The sequence below is a fragment of the Aethalodelphis obliquidens genome, unplaced genomic scaffold, assembly GCF_003676395.1.
Source record: "Aethalodelphis obliquidens isolate GAN/ISIS:26980383/991018 unplaced genomic scaffold, ASM367639v1 scaffold30, whole genome shotgun sequence".
NCBI classification, from domain to species: Eukaryota; Metazoa; Chordata; class Mammalia; order Artiodactyla; family Delphinidae; genus Aethalodelphis; species Aethalodelphis obliquidens.
This window is the reverse complement of record NW_020837974.1, coordinates 20116483-20144393: the sequence shown is the minus strand read 5'-3', so window position 1 is coordinate 20144393 and position 27911 is coordinate 20116483. Positions and strand designations below refer to the sequence as shown.

The following is a 27911-nucleotide window of genomic DNA, read 5'->3' as shown; positions in this document are numbered from 1 at the left end:
GCACGTGGGATCTTCCCAGACCGGGGCACGAACCTGTGTCCCCTGCATCAGCAGGCGGACTCTCAACCACTGCGCCACCAGGGGAGCCCAGCTCTCTTGATTTTTAAGTCCTGTAAATGAATCCAAATTTTAAAAAGTGGGAGGCCAAACAAAACACCTCTGCAGGCCAAATTTGGCCTTGGCCTACCAGTTTGCCAGGGATTCTGCCAACCAACCATCCTTCCCCTCTTACCGAACAATTGAGGGTCCACTGTTTTAGGCACTGGGAAATAGAGCAGTGAGCCAGCCAGACAACTGTCTTGCAGAATGGCCTGGGGGCAGGGGTGGGGGAGGGTGGTGTCTGGTACTGTGCCCTTCAAACTTCAGTATGTGTGGGAATCACTGGGTAGATTCTGAATTGGGAGGTCTGCGTTGAGGCCTGAATCTTGGCCTTTCTAACAACAAGCTCCCAGGTGATGGTGATGCTAGTCTTCCCTGCTGTTATTTGAAGGAGGGGAGTAGGGTATTTGTCTTGAAGGTGCATTTGCCTGGCAAGCATCCTCTTTTTACTTAGATTTTAGTTTATTGGGGTGACTTGGAAGAGAGTTGATGACCTCGGAGGTGGGTACTCGGGCTCTGCCAGCTATCTCTTGGCGCTGCCAGGTCTCTGTTCTCAGAGTTTATAATCTAGAAGGTGGCGTGAGGGGTGGAGGAAGGTGCTAGGAAAAGCTTCCTGTAGGAGGTGCTTGTGAACTGCAGGAGCTCCCCGGCCGCCAAGAAAGGGAAAAACCTTTAACTCCCCCCCTCCTGGGGCTGGGTCTCGGCGTCCCCGCACCGGGTTTGGTTTCCCAGGCATCCCACGTGTCTTCGGTCCGCGAGTCCCTGTCAATCAAGCTTCTCCCCCAGGGGCTGGGTACGGGTTTAAAGGCGGCTGCGGTGCAGAGAGCTCCCAGAATGCCGCGCGGCGGGCGGGTTTGGATTTTAAATCCCCGCGGCCAATCAGTAGCGCGTAGGCTTTTGTAACGTTCCCGGCGCCGCGTTTGAATTCGAGGAGGAGCAGAGCCCTGCCAAGCCTCTGCCCAGACCTTGCTAGGTCCGCTGAGCAATTCCGGGAACATGAGTGCGGCGGCAACTGCAGGGAAGCTGGCGCGGGCACCAGCCGATCCAGGGAAAGTCGGGGTCCCTGGAGTTGCAGCTCCCGGAGCCCCGGCGGCTGCCCCGCCGGCGAAAGAGATCCCGGAGGTCCTAGTAGACCCACGCAGCCGGCGGCGCTATCTGCGGGGCCGCTTTCTGGGAAAGGGTGGCTTTGCCAAGTGCTTCGAGATCTCGGACGCGGACACTAAGGAGGTGTTTGCGGGCAAGATCGTGCCTAAGTCGCTGTTGCTCAAACCGCACCAGAAGGAGAAGATGTCCATGGAGATATCCATTCACCGTAGCCTCGCTCACCAGCACGTCGTCGGCTTCCACGGCTTTTTCGAGGACAACGACTTTGTGTTCGTGGTGTTGGAGCTCTGCCGCCGGAGGGTGAGTGTCGCTGCTGGGGGACTGGAGCTGCCTGGGGACCAGGGTTGGGGCGCCCGCACCCGGAGCTGCTGGGGAGGAGGTGCTGGGAACCTCGAGCTGGGGATGGAGAAGGTCTCGGGGAAAGAGGTGCTTGGCATTTGGGGCCTCTAGGAGAGGGGGTGCCGGTTAAGTGGAGCCCGGGTCAGGTTGGCTCTAGGGAAGGCGGCTCCCGGACGCTGGGAGTTGGGCTGAGTGGGGGAGGTGCGGGTCGCGGGAGAACCGTGCTAATGGACGCCAGGGCTTCCGGAGTTGCTAGGTAAGGGGTGCTGTGGACCCGAACCTCCGGAGTGGGGTTGGGTCAGGCAGAAAGTAGTTGGAGCCAGACTTAGTAGCTTCGGGGAGGAGAGGGGTCAGGAAAGGGATCTGCTGCTGCGAAGAGTCCCGGGGCAGGGATACAGGGGACTCTGAGCTTCCGGAGTGGGCTGAGAGAGGGGTCCCAGGTAAGGGACTTGGGAGGGAGCTGGTGGGAGAGGGGGTGCTATGAACGGTTGTGGCCTGGCTTAGGGGAGAGTCTACATCGTAGTTGTCCTGGAGAAGGAATGGGCGGTAGGGTCCTGGGCTGCCTTCACCTAATGACACCCCCTCCCTGCCTTGGGCCTGAGTACCCACTCCCCACTCCTCCTTCCCTCCCCCGCCCAGTCTCTCCTGGAGCTGCACAAGCGGAGGAAAGCACTCACCGAGCCCGAGGCCCGCTACTATCTGCGTCAGATCGTCCTTGGCTGCCAGTACCTGCATCGAAACCGCGTTATTCACAGAGATCTCAAGTTGGGCAACCTCTTCCTGAACGAGGATCTGGAGGTGAAAATAGGTGAGGAGCTGGGCCTGCAGGGACACTTGACACTACGCTCTATGGGAATGAGGAGGAGCTGGGAGAGAGGGAGGGAGAGAGGAAGTCGGAAGGAGACAAGGGAGGGAGGAAGAGGATGGTAGGAAGTCTGGGCTGTTGATTGCCTCTAGAAGCCTCTCTTTAGTACAGAAATTTAGAACAAAGAGCCAAAAGCCAGTGGCTTGCCTGCAGATGCAGTTTTGGTTGTGTGTGCTCTCCTATACAGTGTTATTTTTAAAAAAAAAAAAAAAGGATTTGAATTTGTTTTCATTTTTTTAAATCGGGAGGAATGATTTTGAATTTGGGGCTCCTTTTAAACAGTTGGGTGCTCCAGCAGTACAGGGGCAGCTCTTTGTCGGACTGAAAAGCAGCTGTTCCCTTTAGGTGCCCTCTGCTTTGTCACAATCCCCACCCCTCCCTATCACTTCCTCACAAACTTGCCAAGTAGCCATCTTGACATTTACCTGCTTAATCCCTGAAGGCATGTGACTTTTGCTATCCCTACCAGTTCCCTTTTAGAAGCAAAGCCCTCCTTTCTAAGGGAGGGGGTGAGGAGGGTCTCTGGGAGGCCCCTCCCTGGGGCTAGCATGGTGGGAGGATTCCTGAGCACGCCTTGCTGCACACAAGAAGTAGAGGCTTGAGGGATCAAACTTCCCTGGTTCTTGATGGTTACACCTGAACCAGCTGTCCGCATTGACAGATGACAGAGGCTAGCATCTGAGTCCCCCCCTCTTCCTCCCTCTGTCCCAGGGGATTTTGGACTGGCAACCAAAGTCGAGTATGACGGGGAACGGAAGAAGACCCTGTGCGGGACTCCTAATTACATAGCTCCTGAGGTGCTGAGCAAGAAAGGGCACAGTTTCGAGGTGGACGTGTGGTCCATTGGGTGTATCATGTAAGTTGGGAGTTGTCTCAGGACCCACCCAGCCTCAGCAGAGGCCTTTTTGGATGTCTCACCTGGCAGACCTTATCCTGTAGACCTTTCTGCCTTTGGGAAGGCTGCTCCAGAGGACAGACTGATCCAAAAGGAAGCCTCATTTCCATATCTTTTCTTCTCACTGGTGTATCCTTTAGGATTCCTGCAGCCTGGGCCATGGGTCTGGGGAATGGGGGAGGGAAGGTCTCCACAAACTTGCTCTAGTCCCTTGCTATTCAAAATATGGCAGACCAGCATCATCATCACCTAGGAACTTGTTAGAAACACAGAATCTCAGGACCCAGGCTGACTGGGTCAGAATCTGGATTTTAAGACCCTTGAGCTTTTCCATGCACAATAAAGTAGTAGCACCACTGATCTAGGAAGCAGCAGTGGGTGGGAGGAGTTAGGCCAGGAGTTATAGCTGGCAGGAGGAGGTCCTGTGGTCTGTCTGGATCAAGGCCATCAGAGGTGGGTGGGTGGTAGGCAGAGAGTTGGGCCTGTTCAGGTGTCGCCCCTTTCATAGTCGCCCTGGGTACTGGAGAGTTAGAAATGAGTTGTCGCAGTGGCTTTCCTACTTCACTGCAGTGGAACTTTTTCAAATGAAAACTTGCAGCCTTAAGTACAGAGCTATTAACCGTGGAGCTGCCTCTGTAGGAGCAGGTAGCCCACTTGCTTTGACCTGTTTTGTGTTGGCTGGCAGTCTCTGGAGCCCTGCTGTAGTGTAGGCTATAGCAGAAAAGTCACTGGCCCATGAGAACCGAGTCTCATCACCTGTATTCTACTGAGGACTCCTCCCTGCCAGTGTCTTGGCTCCTGGGGCTGTTCAGTGGACTTGCGGACTGTCCTCCGGGACCCGAGAGTCATAGTGAATGTCCAGAAGGTGTCTGACTTCTTTTCTGGCCCTGAGAGGATTCCTCCAGCATCTGGGTTTTGGTTAGGAGCCTTGAGCCAAATCCCTCCTTGTGCTTACAGGTATACCTTGTTAGTGGGCAAACCACCTTTCGAGACCTCCTGCCTAAAAGAGACCTACCTCCGGATCAAGAAGAATGAGTACAGTATTCCCAAGGTGACTAAAAACACTTTAAGTTTACATTTATTTTATTTAATTTTCCCCCCCCAAAGCTATTTACTGAGCCCAGCCATATCCTGGGGACAGAGGTGGGTCAGTCCTACCCCTAGGGTAGCCATAAGAGCTTTAGAGGGTCCTTGTCTGAAATTGCATACAAAACCTGACGTATGTGCACAAAAGCATTTTTTCTTGGGGAAGAGAGTTTGTAGGTTCTCAAAAGGTTGGGCAGATAAACCAAAAGGTGTGTAAAACAGAGAGTATAAAGGAAGTAGAAGGCAGACAGAGACATGCTGCTTAAGCCTTGGAAGTGGACTGTCTTGATTCAGATGGGCCCTGCCACTTAGCACCCAGATCGCAATAGACAGATGGCCTGAATCTTCTGAGCTGCAGTTTCCCATCTATAAAATGGAGTCCTTACCCCAGAGCACCTTGCACACAATAAGCGCTCACAGAACTGCGAACTGCTGTGCTTCGTGACCACCAGCATGAGTGCATTGAGAGGGATAGCCTGCAGCAACCTGGTGTACGGCTGCTTTCCAGTTTGGTGTCTTTGCCTTGTGTGAAGCCAAGAGCCCTGTCTCCATAAGGACAGATGGACTGAATCTGTCATAAAGGGTCACTTATTGGACAGAGCAGAGTGGTTCCGAGTGTGGGTGTTGGCAGCTGACTATGCCCCCGTGTGGGTGCTGGCTCTACCATTCATAGGGGTGTGTTCTCAGGCACTTAACCTCTCTGTGCCTCAGTTTCCCCATCTGCAAAAGAGGGATGGTGATAGAGATCTTCACCCCCTGGGTGTTTCTGTGAGGGTTAAACGAGCTAATAGATATGAAGTGCTTAGAACATTTTGCTGGCACATAGTAAGTGCATAGTTGATGCTAGAACATTAGTGTGCGTTTGACCTGCACTGGGTTTGATCTCCTCACCAGGGCAGCAAGCTTGGTGCTGTGTCCCCATTTTATAGATGAATTTACAAAGGCCCAGAAAGTTGGGTTAGTTGTCACAGCCAGTATTAAGGGACAGAAGTGGGACTTAAAACAGGTCATTATGACTTCGAAGCCTGTGTTCTCAAGTGCTGCTCTAGTGGTGAGCAACTTGAATTATGCAAGAGCAAATTTTGGGAAAAAGTGACCTCAAGAGGAAGGAGAAATTGTCATTCTCACAACTTAGGTTGACACTTGTGAACTCAGTAAAGCTGCTAGTGGAAATTTGGCACCCCACATCCCCACCAGACTCAACTGCTGAACATGGCATATTTGAGGCCGGGGCCGGGGCTGCAGCTTCTTTGTGGCAGTGCTGCATTCGGGTCCCCCACCACATCCTACTTACATCTCTCCCTCTCTGCTCCAGCACATCAACCCCGTGGCCGCCTCCCTCATCCAGAAGATGCTTCAGACAGATCCCACTGCCCGTCCAACCATTCAGGAGCTGCTCGATGACGAGTTTTTCACTTCTGGCTATATCCCTGCCCGCCTCCCCATCACCTGCCTCACCATTCCGCCCAGGTTTTCAATTGCTCCCAGTAACCTGGACCCCAACAGCCGGAAGCCTCTCACTGTTCTCAATAAAGGTAAACCGGGGTCTGGGTAGACCCCAAGAGAGCCTAGGCCTCAGGTGTGTGAATGGATGGTCCCCATAGCTCAGGTGTGTGGTAAGACAGGCCCCAGTCCTTGAATACGTGGTCCCCATCCTCATGTGGCAAAATGCCCTTCCCCACAGCCCTGTCAGGAAAGACAGACCTTACCATGGCGGAATCAGACCCGTCATGCCCCAAAAGAAGAGAGTGGCTGAACGCCATGCCTGAAAAATTTGTATTTAAAAAAAAATTGCTAATATCACCTTGCATGGTTCTTTGGGAAAAAATGTTGAAATTTTTCAGGTGTACACATAGAGCACAATGCAGTAGACCCCACATCCCCACCAGACTCAACACTTATCAAGATTTGTCATGTTTGCTCCATCACTCCTTTTTTGTTCCTTTGAAGTATTTTTGAAGACATCTTGTCATTTTACCCCATAAACTTCAGTATGCATCTCTTTAAAAGGATGGACATTTTCTTACAAAACCACATCCCATTGTTTGGGTTGTCATTGTTTCTAGATCTCTTCAGAGAACAGAATTAGGAAATACATAATTGGGAAGGGGGCGGGGACCTTGAATTTACGCTGCTATTTCTGATTCACACTTTTTGAACATTTTATTTTGATATTGTTTCAAATTATGAAAAGTGAGAATAGATAAAAACTTCCTGTATCTTGTTCCCCCTTTTCTCCACCAATTAACATTTTTCTACATATACTTTCTCTCTCTCATATATATATATATATATATAAATTTCTTTTCCCAAACCATCTGATAGTAAGTTGTACACATTCTGGCCTTTACTACTTAATACTTCTGTGTATATTTTCTAAAAACAATTCTTTTACATAACCACAGCACAGGACACAGTTATCAAGTTCAGGAAATTTAACATTGATGAAACTTCTCTTACAGCAATCTTTTTCTTCACTGTGAAGTTACTACTTAAATTTTCTTTTGGTAATTTATAAGTCTGATTTAAATATAATATTATATTTATATTAATATATAATAATATTATATTTATAATATTATATAATATTATAAAGAAGTATAATTTACTTCTTTAATTTTATACTTGTTTTTTTTGTGTGGTACGCGGGCCTCTCACTGTTGTGGCCTCTCCTGTTGCGGAGCACAGGCTCCGGACACGCAGGCCCAGCAGCCATGGCTCACGGGCCCAGCCACTCCGCGGCATGTGGGATCTTCCCAGACCGGGGCATGAACCCGTGTCCCCTGCATCGGCAGGTGGACTCTCAACCACTGTGCCACCAGGGAAGCCCCTATACTTGTATTTTTTTTCCTTACACTGAAAACCCTTTTTCCTTACATTATATACATGAATTTTCAACATCTATAAAGTATGTTATGAAATGATGTTTATTTTCTTGCAGTTCTATTTGTCTTTGGAATATATTTCACTTGAAAAAAAAAGTGCCACTTGAAAAACTTTATTTCTCTGTGTGGATATAGCACCAATTTAATATATGAGTTCATTTGTTTCAGTTATAATACTGCTATTTTAAGGATTACTTTTTTCTTTAGGCTTTAATTTTTGATATTTTCACTGGTTATATTACTATTCCCTTTGATTGGTGATCACTTGGTTAAGGTGGTACCTCCAGTACAGAGTTACTGTTTTTCCTTTTGTGATTAATTAATACCTTGTGAGGAGTTAATTTGAAAGGATTCTATTTCTTCTCAGACTTTAGCCTACTGATTTTAGCATCCATGGTGGATCTTGCCTGCAGCAGTTATTACTGTGGTATTCTAATGGTGACTTTTCTCCTTTTCTTGTTCCTTCTACATCCATTAACTGGAGTTCTCCTGTAAGGAAGAGCTGTCACTTCTCTCCCATTTATTTATTTGGTTATTTGTGTCAATATGGACTCATGGATATTTAATCTTGGAGCTATAATGTAATATTGTTATTTTAAGGATTGCTTTTCTTTTCTTTTGCTTTTAATTTTTGAGCATAAAGCATTCTTCAAAACGTAGCCAAAATAAGGGTGAAATTTTTTTGGAATACATAAATCCCCATTTATTCATCATCTGTTTTCAATAATTACCAACATTTGCCCATACTTGTTTTTATCTTTTCCACTTTCCCCTTTTTTTGGCTAGAGGTTTCTTTGTTTGTTTGTTTTTTGTGTTTTTTGTTGTTTTTTTTTTTTTGGCGGTGCTGTGTGGCTTGCGGGATCTTACTTCCCCAACCGGGGATTGAACCCTGGCCCCAGCAGTGAAAGCACCGAGTCCTAACCACTGGACCTCCAGGGAGCTCCCTTGCTAGAGTTTTTAAAGCAAGTCCCAAATATGTTATTATTCCACACTTAAGTCCTTATCACAGCATAGAGTTTTTCAATTGAAAATTCATATCTTTAAATATCTTAAGAATTTCATATTACACAAGGAGAACTAGCACATGTTGGTGGGGAAAGAAACATTTAAGCCTAAAGACAATAAAAATCATCCATGCTTCTACCACCCAAATATAACTGATGTTAAAATTTCAGTGTGTATCTGTCTTTTCAGATTTCAGTCACATGTAAGTACATAAAGCAAATTTTAGGGTGGAAAAAATCTCTTACGTTTTCATTAAATGCCTGCTAAATCCATCTTGCTGATGGGTTGTGATTTACTGAGCCCTTCCATTTTCCTGGATGCAAAAGATGCTTTTAATTCTTGGATTGAAGCCAGGCAGCTCCAAGCTGCTCGTGCCTTCTAGCTGTCTCCCTGAGTGACCAGAGGTGCCCTGCAGGGCCCAGCATTGGGTTAGAGGTCTGAGTGTCCGAAGCTCTATGGCTCTGTGTGGCCATGAGCCTTCCTACAGGGCTTGGCCTGGCCCTGGAGGTACCAATGAGTGAGTACCAGGTGCTGTCACATGAGCAGGGCAGCTGCTGCTCTAATAACCTGGCACCTACCTAAAGCAGTGGCAGTGCAAAGAGCTTTTCTCTGGGGGCAGTACCAGCTGTGGCCGGGGATCCTGGGCCCTCCCAACCTGCGGCCTTTTTGCCCAGCTAATGACTGTTTCATCTCCTTCCAGGCATGGAGAACCCCATGCCCGAGCGTCCCCGGGAAAAAGAGGAGCCAGTGGTGCGGGAGGCCAGCGAGGCGGTCGACTGCCACCTTGGCGACATGCTGCAGCAGCTTCACAGCGTCAACGCCTCCAAGCCCTCAGAGCGGGGGCTGGTGAGGCAAGGTGGGCACTGCGGGCCGGGGCATCTGGAGAGGGCAGGGAAGTCAGCCCCAGAGTGCTGGTGGCTTGTCCAGGCCCCTGGCTCCGTAATACCTTTACTTCCCCCATTTCCTGTACATTACAGTGCAAACAAGTTAGCTTACTGGCCCAGGCCCTCCATGGTCAGGCCCCTTCCTTCTTTTTTGACTCATCTGTTCTGTCTCCACAAGCGCCCCACCTTCCAGCACCCCCATGTGCTGCCTGTATACATTGGCACACACTGTCTCCTCTGCTCAGAGAATCCCTCTGTAGCCTTCAAGACAGTGGAAATAACAGACCCAGATGTGCTCCAGCCTCAGGGCCTTTGCTCTCCCGGCAAGCACTTCCTCCAGATCACTGCAAGGCTCACACTCCCTGCCTTCACGTGTCTGCGCCAGAGTCACCTCCATGATCATCTCCCTGCCCCCACTCCTCTTACTTGCCTTGTTTCTCCACAACACTTCTCATCTAACACATTCTAAAGTTTCCGTATTTGTTTATTGTATTTAAAAGAAGGGATCGTCACGTGCACAGAACATAACATTTTCACATATCTGGGATTGTCTATCTTCTCACAATTTTTAAATCATTTAAAACTCACTGGTTTGCACCATGATAGAAGTAACTTACATATTCTGTGAACATTTATTTTGATTGGTCTCTATCCCTAGAGCCAGAATGCAAGCTCAGGGAGGGCTGGGTTTTGTCATTGCTCGCTGCCTGTAACGGTGTCTGGCGCACAGCGGGCCTTTGTTAAATGGGTCAGCTGAATGCATGAGTGGACTCGGCGCTCTGCACTGTAACTTTCTGCTTCGGTGCTGCCTGTCTAAGCTTGTTGCTGGCAGAGGGCTCCAGGCCTCTTGACCGAGCTCCCTGGTGTGGGCCGCCTGAGTGGACCAGAGGGGAAGAGGCTGGTGCTGATCGATCTTCTTGTCTGTTTCTGTCCCAGAGGAGGCTGAGGATCCCGCCTGCATCCCCATCTTCTGGGTCAGCAAGTGGGTGGACTATTCGGACAAGTATGGCCTTGGTACGTTTCTCCCAGCTGTGGCGGTGGCTCAGGTGCCACCTAGCAACCCTTCGAGTTGTTACAGGCTCTTGCCTTTCTTGGCTCCCATGTCCTCTTCTCTCGACACTCTCCTATCTCCATCCCAGGCTCACTAGTCCCAGCCCCTAACGGCCCCCTGCCCCCCATGGCCCCTTTCTGAGGCCTCCCTCCACCTACCGCTAGGGTACCAGCTGTGTGACAACAGCGTGGGAGTGCTCTTCAACGACTCAACACGCCTCATCCTCTACAACGACGGTGACAGCCTGCAGTACATCGAACGTGATGGCACGGAGTCCTACCTCACCGTGAGTTCCCATCCCAACTCCCTGATAAAGAAGGTGAGTGCTGGCTGGCCCGCGTGGGCTGCTGTTGGCCGGGAGTGAGGGCTTTGCCAGCGGACAGGCTCTAACTCCGGACGCCCTCCCTCACTTTCCAACCAGATCACCCTCCTCAAGTATTTCCGAAACTACATGAGCGAACACTTGCTGAAGGCGGGTGCCAACATCACGCCCCGGGAAGGTGACGAGCTAGCCCGGCTACCCTACCTGCGTACCTGGTTTCGCACCCGCAGCGCCATCATTCTGCACCTCAGTAACGGCTGCGTGCAGATCAACTTCTTCCAGGTGAGCTGCGGCCCTGGAGGGTTGGGGCCAGGTATCTGTGCCTCTTAGTGGCCCACGGCATTGGGTGGGGAGTGGGAGGCACAGGACCTGTCCTTGGCAGCATCAGCAGAAGGGAGTGAAATGCCCCCCACCCCCCACCATCGACTAGGATATCTTCCCTCTACTCCCGCCAAGGCACACAGGCAGCTGGGAGCTTCAATCACCAGTAACCCCCTGTCCGTCCACCCGCTCCCCTCCTGCCCTCACAGGACCACACCAAACTCATCCTGTGCCCGCTGATGGCTGCCGTGACCTACATCGACGAGAAGCGGGACTTCCGCACGTACCGCCTGAGCCTCCTGGAGGAGTACGGCTGCTCCAAGGAGCTGGCCAGCCGGCTGCGCTACGCTCGCACCATGGTGGACAAGCTGCTGAGTTCACGCTCGGCCACCAACCGCCTCAAGGCCTCCTCATAGCCCCCCCACCCCCCTGGACTGGCACCCTCCTCCCCCCCACCAGCACCTCGGCCCACGCTGGTTAGATCCCTATTTTATGGGGTGTCCCCCAGCCCTGGGGGCTGGGGTGGAAGCTCCATCATCCCTGCAGGTGGGGCTGCTGTGTAAGTTATTTTTGTACATGTCCCGGTGTGGGTTCTGAGGCCGCTTCCCCTTCCCTCTCAACCCCACCATATGAATTGTACAGAATATTGCTATTGAATTCGGGACTGTCTTTTCCTTGCCTTTATATTACATTAAACATATATGAATCTTCCTTTTTCTTCTTGTGTTCCCCGAGGGGTGCCTGGCCCCCGGGTTCCGGCCACACTGTTGCTCTGGTGTCCCTGGCGGCCCAGCCTCTGCTGGTCTTTTCGACGCCAGGCCAGCTCAGCTCCCAGCAGCTCCCAGGCTCAGCGCCTGGGCCCCTGAGGCCGGCGGATAGTAGGGCAGGAAGAGGCTCTCAGAGGCGCAGCTCCTCAGGGCATGGTACGTGTGGAGCAGCAGCCGTGGGAAGCGGTTTGTGAAGTACTGGACGAAGCTGTCAGGGACAGGGCCCAGCGCCTGCCGTACCTCGGCCGGGAGCTCCCTGTAGTGATGCTTCTGGAGGGGTCAGAGCAGAGAGCCCGGGCTTAGCTGGACCAGGCCTCCCCACCTTCCAGGCCCCTCCCAAGCCCTGGAACACACCTTGTTTCTCACAGCACGGAGCAGGTCTCGCACCGACGTCCCCTTATACGACCGGAACCTCTTCAGATCTGTGGACGGGGAGGTCGTTGGCACAGCCGTCCCCACTAGGCTCCCCTCGGCCTCCTGGGCCACCCGAGTCTGGCCTCTACCTGTGTGCAGCGGCACCGAGATGTGCTTGTGCCAGTCACTCCGGACCACCTCGGTGCCACCCGCCTCCAGCGCCGTCACCAGCGGCCCCTGCTCAGGCTCCTTCTCCAGCCAGTCGCTGGCGTCCTAGGACCCACAGCTCCTGAGCCTCCTGAGCGGGCTCGGAGGCCACAGGCCAGGAGTGTCCTATGGCTGGGGCAGTGCAGCCGCCGAAGCTGCTTGGGTTAGGGTAAGTATTATTGCCTCCTATGGAGTGTGGCTTCTCTGTGCTGTGCGGGGTCTAATCCAACCGGTGACAGAGGTGCTGTCGTCCCCGTTTTACAGATGAGCAAACAGGCTCAAGAGGCTCAAGGTCACACAAGTGGAATGGGCTGTCTGGGCACGAGTATAGCAGGAGGGACGACTAGGGCTGAAAGGAACGGGGTCTAGCCTCACATGAGGGGCAGCTGGGCTGGGGAAGCGGTGCTGAGGAGACCGTGCAGTGCCAAGATGGCAGCGTTCGGGAATCTGGGCTCTGCCTTGATTGAGATAAGGATCTGGGCTGCCTGGAACAGGTAGACGAGTCTCTCTTCCCCCAGCCAATCTGGCTTCCCCTCTCTTGTTGCTCAGGACCCAAACTTGGGACTTTCTGGGGCCGCTCCCCAGATTTCCTCCTGACCTGGAAGAACTGGAGCTGCTTGGCTCTGCTCCAAAAGAAGGGGTGGGCCAGCACCTGGTGAGCAGAGGGACGAGCCTGTGGCAGGGGGCTCAGCATGGCCTCCACCAGGTTCCAGGCAATGACCTTGTCTGTAGGGGCAAGAGGGAGGGATGGCTTCAGGCCCGCACAGGCTCTGCCCTGCTTCCTCCCTCCTCTGCCAGCCCAGGTCCCCCTCACCGTGGGCCTCTTCCTCCAGGTGAGCCAGGCAGGGAGAGCCTGCAAGGATGTTTGCCTGGCGATAAAGACTCTCTCCGAAGGGGTGGCTGCCACTGGAAAGCACATAGTAGAACACGCAGCCTGCAGAGAATATGTCCACTGCGCTGGTCTGGGGGCCAGAGGGACAAGCATAAGGAGGAAGTCTCTGCTCCAGGAGGTCTGCCGGGCTACATTCTCCCCAGGGCTGATATGGCAGCTGGGGATCTGGCTCGGACTAGGACACAAGGACACTTCCCAAGAGGCATCCTCTTGGCCCTAGATCCCCTCCCCTCTGCACTGTTGAAAGGGACCCATGGTTTTCATCCAAAACCTTTGCCCCTACTGAGCCTCTAGTTTAGGTTTCCAAGTGTCATTCCTCCAAGTCTGGTGGGCAACACAACCAAGTGAAGCTGGGCACGCATGAGGCGATCAGGCAGCGGTGAGGACTGTATGATCTGTTGCTGGCCCTGTCCACACATGGCCACTGGCACTTAGCTCCAGCTGGTTGCCTCCAGGGGACTTTCTCGGTGGCAGAGCTTTTGATTTTCCAAGTGAATCCAGAAATCTAGACTTTTATGTGCAATTTCCCAGAAGTTAAAATATTGGCTGCTAATTTAAAAAATCAAAACCTGCACAGGCTCCTAACATCAGTGCTTTGGTCCTTGGGCCTCCAGGTTGCCAATCCTAGCTTTCTCTAAACTTCAGGGGTGGGGTGGCTTTGCCTGGTGACTGTCCTTGCGTGTTACTCTCATCCATGCCTGTGACTTTCCCCTACACACCAACTCAAAAATCTATAATCCTGGGGTCTCCAACTCAAGTGTCTCTGGAGGTCAGACACTGCTCTGTGCTCCAGTTATATCAGCTCATGTGATGCTCCCCCGAACCCTCCGCATCTGGGTGGCTCTCCACGCTGGCTACACGTTACAGTCACTGGGGGTCAGTTACTGGGTGTGGGACCCGGGCACCTGAATTTTTTTCAAGTTCCCCAGTGATTGTGCATCACAGTAGAGATGAAAACTATTTTCTAGTTCAGAGTTTCTCAACCTCAGTACTACTGACATTTTGGACCAGATAATTCTTCGTCCTGGGGGACTGTCCTGTGCGTTGTAGGATGTTTCGCAAGCGTCCCTGGCCTCTGCCCATTAGATGGCAGTAACAAGCCTCCCTTCCCCTGCCAAGTGTGACATCCAAAAATGTCTCCAGACATTGCCCAAAGGTGGCAAAAATCATCCCTGGTTAAGAACCATACCCTGGGTAAGAAGGGAGGAATTATCCCCACTTTACAGATGAAGAAACAGGCTTGGAGGAGTGACTGAAGGTCACACAGCGGGCCCGGACAGGAGAGGCACTGGGCAGGGAATGATTACTGCGGCCTGGGGCGGCGGGAGGACTCACGGGGCTGTCTGGGGGCAGGAGCTGCAGGAGCTCGGGCGCCATCCAGCCTTCTGTACCGGGGACGCCTGAATGGAGGCTGAAGCTGCAGCGGCCAGCAGGCAGCTTCTTGCAGAGGCCAAAGTCTGAGAGGACCACTCTGCCTCGGCCCTGGCTGTCGGGCCCCGTAATGAGGACGTTGCCGGGCTTCAGGTCCCGGTGCACTGTGAGAGCGGAGCAGAGTTGAGAGCTGAGGGGAGAGTCGGGAGCTTGGATGGAGGGCGGAAGGGGCTGGTACCTATGTGTAAGGAATGCAGGTGGGCCAGGCCCGCCATCAGCTGCTGCAGCGCCATCCCGGGCTCCAGGCCCCAGCGGTCCGTCTCCGGGTGTTCCACGTACTGGGGAGCGGCGAGGGGCAGAGGTCACCCCGCGGCCCAGGACCCTGCCCCCCCGCCCATCCCTGAGCACAGGTTTCACCTCCCGCAGCGAGGCCCGGCAGAGCTCCAGGGCGATGTAGTGGAACTGCGGTCCCCGCTCGGTGCAGAAGTAGCGGAGCACGTTGGGGTGCCTATCAGACTCCTGCAGCATCTGCACCTCCCGCCGGACCAGGCCGAAGCACTCACGGAGGAGCCGCTTGACCGCCACGGCCCGCCCCTCGAACTGTCCCCTGGGAGGTGGCGAGCGGAGGTCCAGAGGGCAGAAGAAGGCAAAGGTTAGGAACTGTGCCCACCTCGGGGGTTCTCGGAGAGAATGGCTCTCCAAGGGACAGTGGCCATCCCCAGCCTGGCTCCTGGCTGCCGCTCACCGGAAAACGAAAGTCCCGCCTGCCCCGCGGCCCAGCACGTCCTTGGGATTGAAGGAAATCTTCCCCACCACGGTGAGCTGCTCGGCTGGGGGGAGGGGAGAGGGGGGGGTCTCAGGGAGACCTGCCCAGTCCCAGCTCCCCCACCTCGGCCCTTCTCCGGCCTCCCCCTTCCACGCCCCGCCTGGTGCCAGACTGCTTGGGTCCAGTGTCTCGTGCTGCCACTCAATCCGTGTGAACTTGGGCGAGTGACTTAACCGCTGTGCCCTGGTCCTCTCATCTGTAAAGTGGGACCTATGTCAAGGATCCTGCACAATATTATCGTGAGGATTAATGGAAGAAACGGTGGGGGAGAGGTTCACTCTATTGTCCTCTTTTATCCTTCTCCCTGTTTTGGCATCTTCTGCGCAGGTTTCTTTCCTTTACCCACCTCCACCAGTTATAAACCCTTTTAACTAAGGAATTCGCTTCCAACAGGAAGGTGAGTTTTGGCAGCCGTAAGCGTGAGGAGGGTGAATGCTGTTGCAGAAAAGACTGTCCTGGAAGAGGGCGGGGCGGGGTCAGTGGGCGTTTGGATGCTGAGCTGTCCCAGAGTTAGTTCTAGGGCAGCAGGGATTCCCCAGAAGGCCTTGGTTTCCTGTTAAGAAGGATGAGGTTGGACTGTTACTGCTCTTCCTTTTGGGTTGCTTGCAAGAGACCCCTCACAATGCACCAGGCTGCACCTTGCTCAGATCCAAGGGGCCCCATGCTCGCAGCTAAGTGTATCTGGTGCCCCTAGAGCTGTGTGCCCCTCCGTGGCCCTGAGAACACTCTCCTTAGGAAGAGCTGCCAGCTTCAGTCTCTCTAATCAGCTCTTGGAAAAGCAAATGAAAATCAGCATCAGGGTTCAGTGAGAAAAGTATTAAGCTGTCCCTCAGCACTGCTCTGGATTATTGGCTTAAACAGTCACTCTCATCTCCTGACGAGATGCAAGCAGTAACCGAAATTTGTATACCATGGACACTCAGGCGTGTGGGCCCAGGGCCTTGCTGGAAGCACATCGCCCACAAGTAAGATGGGCCTGTCTCTCCGGCAGCTCAGGAAGCAGGGACAGAGCTGCGGGAAAGCCTATTTGAACCAGCCATGATCAGCTGGCTCCAGGTGAGGGTCCCTGAGCACTTCCGACCCCTCTTCTGTACCTACTTGCTTCGTTCTGCTGCGTTTCCTGTCTCTTATGTGTCTGCCTTCCCTGCTCTGGATGCCCTTGGCATGAGGTGAAGACTTGCTATGTGCTTTCTGGGTTAGATTCAAAACTAACTCTAGTTTCAGGAGCACCCTCAATGCTGGGATGGAGGCCAGACTTCTGGCCTTGAATGCAGAAATAATGAGCCAGGGGGCTTCCCTGGTGGCGCAGTGATTAAGAATCTGCCTGCCAATGCAGCGGACACAGGTTCGAGCCCTGGTCCGGGAAGATCCCACATGCCACGGAGCAACTAAGCCCGTGCGCCACAACTACTGAAGCCCACGCACCTAGAGCCCGTGCTCCACAACAAGGGAGGCCACCACAATGAGAAGCCCGCGAAGCCTGTGCACCGCAACGAAGAGTAGCCCCCACTCGCCGCAACTAAAGAAAGTATGGGCGCAGCAGTGAAGACCCAATGCAGCTAAAAATAAATAAGTTTTTAAAAAGCTTTTGCACAGCAAAGGAAACCATAAACAAGACCAAAAGACAACCCTCAGAATGGGAGAAAATATTTGCAAATGAAGCAACCGACAAAGGATTAATCTCTAAAACTTACAAGCAGCTCATGCAACTCAATAACAAGAAAACAAACAACCCAATCCAAAAATGGGCAGAAGACCTAAATAGACATTTCTCCAAAGAAGATATACAGACTGCCAACAAACACATGAAAGAATGCTCAACATCATTAATCATTAGAGAAATGCAAATCAAAACTACAATGAGATATCATCTCACACCAGTCAGAATGGCCATCATCAAAAAATCTAGAAACAATAAATGCTGGAGAGGGTGTGGAGAAAAGGGAACACTCTTGCACTGCTGGTGGGAATGTGAATTGGTTCAGCCACTATGGAGAACAGTATGGAGGTTCCTTAAAAAGCTACAAATAGAACTACCATATGACCCAGCAATCCCACTACTGGGCATATACCCTGAGAAAACCGAAATTCAAAAAGAGTCATGTACCAAAATGTTCATTGCAGCTCTATTTACAATAGCCCGGAGATGGAAACAACCTAAATGCCCATCATCGGATGAATGGATAAAGAAGATGTGGCACGTATATACAATGGAATATTACTCAGCCATAAAAAGAAACGAAATTGAGCTATTTGTAATGAGGTGGATAGACCTAGAGTCTGTCATACAGAGTGAAGTAAGTCAGAAAGAAAAAGACAAATACCGTATGCTAACACATATATATGGAATTTAAGAAAAAAAAAATGTCATGAAGAACCTAGGGGTAAGGCAGGAATAAAGACGCAAACCTCCTAGAGAACGGACTTGAGGTTATGGGGAGGGGGAAGGGTGAGCTGTGACAGGGCGAGAGAGAGTCATGGACATATACACACTAACAAACGTGGTAAGGTAGATAGCTAGTTGGAAGCAGCCACATGGCACAGGGAGATTGGGTTGGTGCTTTGTGACCGCCTGGAGGGGTGGGATAGGGAGGGTGGGAGGGAGGGAGACGCAAGAGGGAAGAGATATGGGAACATATGTATATGTATAACTGATTCACTTTGTTATAAAGCAGAAACTAACACACCCTTGTAAAGCAATTATACCCCAATAAAGATGTTTAAAAAAAAAAAAAACAATAATAATAATGAGCCGGGAGGCTCAGTCTGCACAAACATATTCACCATTTGCTCAGCCTTCCATATCATGGTAATGGAGAAGCAGCAAAGGCAGGAGAGAAGTTCTAAAGTAATCAAAAGTTGTCACACGATGGGGAAGCAGTGTACAGTCAGAATTCCCTCTGAAAACCTCAAGAACATGTGATGTATTGTGTTGCTTCTTGTACACGGGTTGGGAAACCATTAAAGTGGTCACCTGTCTTCATGGGTATTGCCAAAATGCAAACAGAGGCAACATCCCAGAGTTGACCTGCTTTTGAGTTCCTGAGCTGCTCCTTACTGGCTTTGTGAGTCTGGGGTGGGGTGCCGTGAACCTTTCATTTTCTCTTCCATAAAATCAGCGTTATGATAGTATCCGCCTCACAGAAATGTTGTGACTATCATACGAGTTCATGCACGCACAGCATTTAGGAAAGTGCCCGGTACACAGTAAGCGCCATATAAATGTGAGCTCTCAGTGTTAACTCTGGTTCAGGCTTGAGTGCGCCCACTTGCCGCTGAATGCACCATGTAGCCGGTGGTCCTGGAGGACACCCAACCAGGCACGTGTAGATGGATTTGTGGAGGTTAAATGAGAGTGGGACAGGACCCCGCTGTAGATTTTGTGAACCATAAAAAGGTCCCGAGGAACGTTGTTCTCCCCGCACCAAAAGGAGAAGCAAGATTTCCAAAGTCAGAGTTCCTGACATAGAGGTCCTAAGAATAAGAATAGGTTGCCACACGGTGCCAGTGTGGCAGGGGCTCTTTTGGAGAGTGGTTCTCGAAGCTCTTCTGCCATCTGCCACATTCGTTTCTTTGACTCTCCCTGCACTAAAGATTTTTGATACACTGGACTCCATATTGTTGCCTATTGGATGGGCAAGTCCCAGCCTATTAACTCTGCCTGTTCCTCACACCTGCTCGGCACATATTCACTCCATATATATTTATTGAGTTGAGAAGGGCTGTTTAAGAACCTGCAGTGGCCAGTCAGCCACTGCCTCAACAGATATTCCCTGAGCCATGCTCTGGGTCGAGATTGCAGCAGTAAGCAAGGCAGGCTGAGCCCAAGCACCTGTTCTCCAGTTTACCACAGTCCCATCACGCCCTATTCTCTCTCCTATGTGGCTGCTTCACTTGTTTACTCTATCCACCTGACCTACCCATGAGCATGAGATTGCCACCTTCCTTTCAGCTTCCGGAATGTGTACCCGCTTCCTCTCATCTCTGAACCTTCGCCTGTGCTACTGGTGCCACCTGGACTGCTGCTGTCCCCCTCCCTGTTCACCTGGGTAATTCCTTCTTACCCTTGGGATCACAGCTTAGACTTGCCTTTCAGGACAATTCCCACGTCCCCATGTCTGAGCTACATGCCCCTCCTTTGTGTTCCTATAGCTCCCTGTAGCCTCCCCAACCCCATCACAGCATTTATCACAGAGCCTAGTAACAGCCTGTCCTTTCCTGGCTTTGCCTAGAGGTCATGAAAACACCAAAGTAAAGTTTATGAAAACTTTAAACGAAGAAAGTGAAAGAAATAGAAAGGTTTCTTTTCAATTCCAGAGGGAATCCAGTATTATAAAGAGATTGTTACCACTGAGTTTTGTAACAAAGGTACCAAGCTCTAGCTGGGATTCTTGTCCTGAAGCACTGATATCACTTTGATTATTTTCTTATAGTGAGTAAAGAAGTTTAAGTGTTTTATATATCAAGGATGAGCCAGGGCTGGGATTCAACATCTTTTTTTCTCCTCCTCTGAGGATTATCGGTATCTGCGGACTCACAAGGGGACTGAGACGTCTGGGGAAGGAATTCCATCCTGTCAATGACTGGGACTGTGGACGGGGGTCGTGAGGGACACCTGAACGATGATGGCAGGAGGAACAGCAAGGTCATTTGACGAGAACCACCTGGGACAAGTGGAGTCTGGGTCATCTGGGGAAAGACTTGGCTCGAGTCAGAAGGTCCAAGGAGATGAGTGTTTCAGGGTGCAGTGGGGTGAGTATTACTTGGACCCACCCAGAGCCAGTAAAGTGACTGGAACTGCAGCTCTCAGGGCTCAGGCAACTCGGCAGTGGGGGGCTTTCTACAAGAGCTGAGCCCCGAGGAAGAGAGCTGCTTCCCTCTCAGCACAGGGAGGCGAACGCAAGGGGGAACTTTGGGAGCAGCACGGGAGCCGCACGCCAAGCATGGGGCGGACTTCACGCTGAGTTAAGGGCACAGCAGAGTGGCTCCAAGGCTCCAAGGCAGTGGTTTGAGCAGTGACAGGAGGGTCCAGCAGCAGTTCACACAAAGGACCGAGGCCAGCCCAGCCCGGAGCCAAAGAAACAGGAGAGAAGTAGCCTGGACTGACCACTAAAAGCATGTGGGAGTTGCCCTGGGACATCCCACAGATTCCAGAGGAAGCTTGAAAGGGCTTGTTTATAGGATGAAATTGAGAAAAGAGAAGAGAAACGTTTAAAAAATAAAAAGCCCTAAAGAGAAAAGGAACCAAATGGTACCTAGGTGATTTACTATTATTGTTACCAAATATGATGTTATTTTAACACAAATATTAATAACATCACATAGTCTGATTTAATAGTAATGGTGATGTAACCTCTCATCATGAAGTGATGTCATGGGGTGGGTGTTATTATTCCCATTTGACAGATGAGAGAACTGGAGCTCAGAGGAGTTAAGCAATTCATCAAAGTTAACAGTTAGTAGAGTTAGATCTATACCCAGTTCTATCTGCATCCAGGGTCCTTGAACATAACGACAACAGTAAAAATGATGGAAAACATTTTCAGAGGGCTGAACTACATAGCAGGCACTATTTGACGTTCTCTCCTGTTAACTCATTTAGGCCTGGCTACCCCACTATAGTGGCTTCTAATACACCGACTTTGAAGCTAAATCTTCCCCTCTCTTTTCTGTCCCTGACTTTGTCCTTTCCTGTTCATGTAAGCTCACCTTCAGGGTCTTCGAGTGGCTGGTCTTGCTCTGGGGGGTTTTGAAACCTCTTGCGGCTCCGTGGGGTGGCCCCGGAGGGCTGAGACTGAGCATCCTGTGAGATGTGAGACGGGCCTGCAGGTGCCAGGGGGGCCTGCTGCCACTGCTTCTCTGCCAGCTGCTGTTGCTGCTGCTGAAACATGGGGGCCTAAGAGGGCCCAGCCTTGGCCAGCCCCTGACCCATGATGGGCCCAGAAGCTGTGCCTGAGATGGCCTGTCCCTGGAGCACTGGCATAAAGAGCACAGTATCAAGGGCTCTGGGAGCTGCCAAGAGGACAGCAGGGGGCAGAATTGGATCTGGGTGAGGGAGAAAGTTGCCAAGTGGTCTTGGAGAAGAGAACCAGAGTTCCCCCTAGGAAGACCATGAGAGGGGCCTGAGGCCAGGGATGATGGGCTTACCTGCCTCATCAGGAAGAGAATCCATCCTCCCAGGAGGAGAGCAGTGAGGCTGGCTGCCAGCAGGTCTTGGGGTCCCAGTCCTGGATGCAGGTCTGGGGTTTTCTCTTCAGGATGCAGCTCCAGGTTCGAAGGTTCCTCCCGGCTCAGGCTCAGGAGCTGGGGACAAAGAACCTTTCACTCTTAGCAGCCCCTCCCACTGTGGAACCCCTAACCCTTCTTCATGACCCAGTATAGGGCTGGGCTTAGCTGAAGGGGTGATGAGTGAGTGGTGGGAAACCTGGCACTCTCCATGCTGCTGAAACACCATGGTGCCCCAGTGGACTGGTCTTTCAGATCTAGCTGAGGACAAGCAATCTCCTGGGGTATCACTAAAAATTCAGATACTCTTGGGGCATCACCAAAAAATTCAGATATCCACCTCCAGAGATTCTGAATTCAGGGGGGGCGGGTGGAGTGGGCTCCTAGGTGATTCTGATAAGCAACCAGATTTGAGAATTACGTCTCCAGGTCATGCCTGTTCCTTCTAAACTTGAACTATTGGCAACTCTTGTCCAGTCCTCTCCCAGGAGGACATGCTTTTATAGTTTTTCCATTTTCATTTTCTCACTTGATAAATATTTTGTAAACTTTAAACTGAAGAAGAATAAAGAAAACTGTGACCCATGTTTCACAATTTAGATAGCCAATATCTTTTTAACACTTCTAACACTCTTCTGGCAATAACAACAAATGAAACTTTTCCTTCCGAGAAATTGTGAGGTCAGTTGACCCACCCCGAATGTTATTCCTAGAAGCCTGAGGAAAAGGTCCAAGGGCTGCACCCCCGCTGCCGCACCTCCCCCCATGCCCTCTACCCCTCTAGCACTGACCTCCAAGAAGAGAGCTGGGGCCTGGGTGCCCCCTGAGGGTCTGGTCCCAGAAGTCCCACTCCCTGGGGTGGGATGGAATCTCAGCATGGTCGTGTGCAGGACTGGGGGTGGCTCATGGTGTCCTAAGGGGCAGGGAAAATGTCAATGGGTTGGAGGTGATCTCAGCCTTCCAGCTCATAAACTGAGCTCACAGATCCTTTATCCACTCTAAATTTGGGTAGAGGGGGTCTCACCAATGAGAAGCCACTGGCTAGGGAGGGCCGTACTGCCTGAGGGGTATCTGACAGCAGTGCTAGGTGAGCCCTCTCGCTCTCCTGAGACTTGGAGTGTCACCTCATCTGTGGTAGGGCCATCCGTGGGGGCCAGGGTCAGTCCACGAGGCTATGGAAGAAGGTGGAGAGTCAGGAGTGGTGGGGGGAGACTTCTCTCCTGCTCTATCCCCTCTTTCCAGCCCCTCAGAGAACCTTCTCACCACTAGGGCCACCCCTGTGTGAACCAGTGCTTTAGACACATAGAAGCCAGCTTCATCCTTCCCCACATACAGCGTCATCCTAGTGGGGGAGAGGAAAAGGGGGAGGAGAATGAGTGATGGTGGTGGGTAGTTTCAGTCACCGTAGTACCCGTTTCCTTGTATTATCCCTGCCCACACTGACTCTGGGCTGGGCCAAGTGACTTGCTTTGGCCAGTGAGACAATAGCAGATGTGACACAAACACAGTCTTGAGAAATGCTTGTGCACTGGCGTTTGCCCTCTCATGGGGTTCTTTGGAACCCCGGGACCACCAAAGAAGGAAACCCAGGCTAGTCTGCAGGGGCATGAGAGACCTCATTTGACATCCCATAGGCTAAATAGTCCACCAACTACGAGAGAGCTGAGTGAAGCTATTCTAGATTGTCCAGGCCCAGCCAAGCCACCATCTGGCTGCTCAAGCCAGAAAACCACCCAGCTGACCCACAGAATCTTGAAAAATAATGAATGTTTGTTTGTTTTGAAGCTCTAAATTTTGGGGCTGATTTGTTATATAGCAAAAGCTAACTGATACAAGCTCTGTAGTCATTGTTTCTAAATCTATTTCTAGCCCAGACCTCTTCCATGAGCTCAATCTTCTAAATCTGAACTCATCTCCTCATTCCTTAGCTCCCCCTTCTTCCCCCACTTCCTCCCCCCTTCTTCCCCCACTTCCTCCTCACCCCCACCACTTCCTCCTCCAGTGCTCCCTACCTTTGAAAACGACCGCACTCATGCGTCTCTAGAAACCTGAGCAAAATGGTTGACTCCTTGCTCTAATCACCAAATTCGTACTGGTTTTTCCTCTTAATATCTGTTACCCTCCACTTATTTCCAACTCTAGCGTTTCTGCCCTGGTCCAAAGTGTCTTCATCTCCTGCCTGAACTAATGCAATATTCTGTGAACACTTCCTCCCCACAATTCTAAGATACTCTTCACACTGCAGCCAGTTATCTTTCTGAAATGAAAATACGATCAAATCACTTCTTTGCCTAAAACCCTCTAGTGGCTTCTCCTTAGCCTTGTCCCAAACCCTTTAAATGATCCTACAAGATCCCTGTTTAACAGCCTCAGACCTTATTCTCTGCTCAGAGCCGTGCTCCAGCCTTATTTATTTTGTTAACTTAATCTGTTCCCTGGTTGCCATGATCTCTCTCTCTCTCTCTCTCTCTCGTTTCCTCTTCATCCTTTAGGTTTCAACTTATAGGTCCCTTCCTCTAGGAAGCTTTCTATGATTACCTTCTGCCCCCAGTCTTGATTTCAATGCCCTTCCTATACATTCCCATGACACCCTATACTTCTCTTATCTCATCCTTTATCATACCATATTATGATTACGTCTTTACGTACCTGTCTCCCCTACTAGACTCTGAGATTTTTGTAGGTAGGAACACTGGCTGTATTACTGTACTCCCAGAGCCTAGCAAGCAATTGCTACATAGCAAGTGCTCAATTAATATTTGTGGGATGAACTGAAAGAACGGGTAATCCGCAATTTTCCCAGTCTGTCTCCCGGCTCCCCAAGATGGGGACACTAATGTATTTGGTGTTGCAAGGAAGGGTCATATTTAAAGTTTTCAACAATCAGTAAACACATAGTACCTACCAAGCATAACAGGTGCCCGCTGTAGCACTGGGGTGGAGACATGGAGGCCCCTCCTAGGCCAGACTTTACCCTATCAGTTGCTGAACAGTGGGGCCAACCAGGGGGTCCTGGGAGCACATGGGGGGTGGTGCAGGGCACTGGTTATTTACCAAACTGCTTGAAATATTTTGACCCCTGGTTCAGCTGCACCGGCGTGTCATGGTCGGACATCACACCTGCCCATTGGACCTGGGCTACAACACTTGCAGAAGCTCCTCCCCAGTCCCCAGGCGTGGGCACTTACAGCAGCTGGGTGTCTAAGGCAGAGAAGTGAGTGGCGGTGTCCTGGGGGCCTGAGGCGGGCAGTTGGATGTGGCCCCAGCGGAGGGCAAGGAAGTGCAGGGTGTCCCGAGCCAGTGTGAGATGGGGCAGCTGGCGCAGGCTGTCCTGGTGCCATGTGTAGACGCCCACCACAGGTACGCCTAAGTCCTGGGTCCACAGCACCGCCCCGCTTCCTGGGTCCACCGTTAGCAGCAGGCCCATCCCACAGGATGCCAGGTAGCTCGTGTCTGCCAAGAAAGGTGGCTAGGAGATGTGGTCAGGGAGCCCTGACCTGAGGCACCTCGGAGCACCTTGAGGTGGGGAAGCTGCTCTGAGGGTGGGCCATCAGGAGGGCCACTCAGGTACGTGGAGGTCAGGTGAGATCACCTGGAGGGTAATCAGGACATAGGAAGTTCACTGGGTCACTTTGATCAGGGTCAACTGGCAGCTGTGTAAGACGTAGGGGGTCAGTCGTGGTCATCCAAAGGCGACTCAGGTGTGTGAATCAGTCCTTGTCTCTTAGGATGTGGGGTAGTCAGTCATGGTCTGGCTGCTGGTCAATCAGGGTGGTCTGGAGACATGTGGGTAGCGTGGAAGTCATTTAGAAGGTGAAGGGTGTCCACCAGGGGCCCTGTGGGTGTCACCTGTGATGTGTCAAGGTCGCCTGCATGAGTTCTCACGTGGAATGGTGGAGTCAGGGTCTGAGGGGTGGCTTGGGGCACCTTTGGGGTCACTCAGGCATTTGGGAAGGAGAGTTATTATTTTTTTAAAAACACAACATGATTATATTTTAATACACAACTAAAATACAAAACACCATAGTAAATTGATGGCAATAAAATATGGCGTTTCATTTGCATTACATGACAAATGGTTAGCATCCTTAGTCATAAATGAGTTCTTAGAAACCAGTAACAAAGACACTGATATACCAAGGGAAATGAAACAAAAAAAAAAAAAAGAAGAAGATGAAATAACCCAAGTGACTAGAAGGATTAAGCATATATGAAGATGACTGAGCTGAACAATAACAGAAGAAACGCAATTTCTTTGTAATATCATATTACCAAAGATTAAAAATCTAACATTTGTACAGTTTTAGGAAACATAGGGAAGGACAGTTATAATATCAAGGGGATGGTGAGTCTGGGGGAGGTCACTTAGGGTCATCTGTCAGGGGTCGTTCAACACTTGGGGGACTGCTCAGGGTGTGCAGGGGTTGTTTGGGGTCACTCAGGAGGTGGGGAGCACCCAGGGTGACCTGGCTGGGCTCATTGGGAGTGCAGAGGAATTAGGATGTTAAGAGCTGCTCAGGGTACAGGAGGGTCAGGCTGGGTGTCGAGAGGGGTCACTTAGGGCTGTCTATCAGGGGTGTGTCATTCAGTACGTGGGGTCCCTCCGGAGTTCAGGTGGGTCAGAATGTGGTGGGGTTGGTCGTGGACACCACTCAGGGTTCCCTGAGTTGGGGACCTTACTCCAAGGTGGAGCCAGAGAAGGGAGGCACTCACATTTCCCAGGTGAGCCGTCCACGGGGGCTGCTGCGTAGCGGCGGTAGGTGGTGTTCCAGCGCAGGGCTGGGGCCCTAGGGTCATGCATGGTGACCGTGTACTCTGGGGACACCCAGAAGCAGGGTTACCAGGAGCGCCCACGTGGTGCTCCTCTACTCCCACCCGGGGGACATCATCTCATGGGGGCGGGGGCTTCCCGAGCACCCAGCCTGGAGGCCAGAGTCTTCAAACAGCATCAGGATAGCAGAAACTAGGTCTGTTTTGGTCACTGCTGTGTCCCCCGCTCCTTGTTCAGTGCTCAGGGAAGTGTTTGTTGACTGACAGAGTGATTGACTGGCCTGGACCCAGCGTGAATAGCAATTGCCAGGCCTGGGCAGAGCAAAAGGGGGGCTGCCCAGAGCTCGAGGAGCAGCTGGGGCCTGACTCACGCGTCCGGCCGATGTAGAGGCGGGGGGTAGAGGGTCGCTCTGTGGTCAGGGTCATCTGCGTCTTCCCTGATTCAGGGTCCACCACAAACCAGGCATCCTGCTTCCGGCCTGTGGAGGTGGGAAATGTGCTTGCTCTCAAGATGGCCTGGAGAGGGTGTGCAGCCTCTCCGTGCTGTGCCTAGCTGGCCTGTCCTGACCTAGGTCCAGTCCCTGCTGGACCAGGACTCCAGGCTGGAGAGATGCTTACCTGTATAGAAGACGCCGTCAGAGCTGCGACAGGGGGAGGCATGAACCAGCTCGGGGATGGTGAACGGCAGTCTCTGGGGAGTGGAAATAGCAGAGAAGCACATACAACCTATTCATTAGGTACAATTATTATCATATCCATTCCCAGAGGGGCTAAGTAATGTGGCTAATATCACACAGCTGGTAAGTAGCAGAGCCAGGTCTTGAGCATAGCCAGTTAGTTTCCAGACCCCTCACACTTAACCACTCTGCTACACAACCTCTTGAGGAGCTGCAGAAAATCCCACTCCCAGTGCCAAGATGCCGCCTGATCACATGATCCTGGCCTGACCACCTCAAAAACACTTGCTGAGACTTGAAAACTTCAGTGGCCATGACAACCTTGGAGAGGCTGGGGAACTGTTCCACCCAAGAGACATGAGGACCAAATGCAAGGGGTGATCTTGGTTTGGGTTCTGGACTGGAAACAATAAAGCACACCATTAGGAACTTGACAAAATTAATATGGATTGTGGATTAGATAACACTATTGTATCAGTGTTAAATCTGCTGATTTTGATAATTTACTCTCAGGCTATGTAGGAGAAAATCCTTGTTTTAGGAATACACAATGACGCTTTAGGAGAAAAGGAGCATAATGTCTGCAACTCATTCTCAGATAGTTCAGAAAAAGAAATTTTATACACACATGTGTAATATTATCCATCTGTTAAGAGAGAATGATAAAGTGAAAGTGATAAGATGTTAAAAATTGACGCATCTGGGTAGAGGGAATAAACAATTGCTCTGAACTATCTTTGCATTTTTTCCTTACATTTGAAATTATATCAAAGTGAAAAAGATCCCCAAACTCCACATACAGAGCTCTTGCCAGACAGCACCCCAGGCACAAGCAAGTACTGAGGGAAAGAGAGTCAGGGCTTCCCGGGGCCTCAGTCAGTATGGATAACAAAAGAAGTCCATACAACCTATGGTTGGTACGGTTAGTGCATGACAGGGGAGCACATGAAGTTGAGGGTACCTGAT

The 27911-nt window shown here is 51.3% G+C and overlaps 2 protein-coding genes across 2 annotated transcripts; one reads left to right on the top strand and one right to left on the bottom strand.

Annotated features, from left to right (window-relative positions):
• Positions 1 to 11567, top strand: PLK1 (polo like kinase 1). Its single transcript, XM_027126619.1, has 10 exons — positions 1 to 1503; positions 2182 to 2350; positions 3119 to 3263; positions 4260 to 4353; positions 5704 to 5923; positions 8979 to 9134; positions 10099 to 10176; positions 10378 to 10532; positions 10635 to 10817; positions 11066 to 11567. Exons 1-10 carry the CDS (start codon positions 1096 to 1098, stop codon positions 11270 to 11272), a joined length of 1815 nt encoding a protein of 604 aa, XP_026982420.1. The 5' UTR covers positions 1 to 1095; the 3' UTR covers positions 11273 to 11567.
• Positions 11509 to 27664, bottom strand: ERN2 (endoplasmic reticulum to nucleus signaling 2). The gene is made up of 18 exons (XM_027126620.1): positions 26887 to 27664; positions 26640 to 26747; positions 26212 to 26313; positions 24687 to 24951; positions 22762 to 22840; positions 22523 to 22670; positions 22290 to 22411; positions 21421 to 21576; positions 20983 to 21148; positions 15193 to 15277; positions 14865 to 15054; positions 14686 to 14785; positions 14412 to 14611; positions 12999 to 13146; positions 12783 to 12910; positions 12127 to 12250; positions 11978 to 12045; positions 11509 to 11893 (listed from the first exon to the last, which is right to left on the bottom strand). Exons 1-18 carry the CDS (start codon positions 26987 to 26989, stop codon positions 11681 to 11683), a joined length of 2505 nt encoding a protein of 834 aa, XP_026982421.1. The 5' UTR covers positions 26990 to 27664; the 3' UTR covers positions 11509 to 11680.
• Positions 27665 to 27911: the final 247 nt, after the last annotated feature.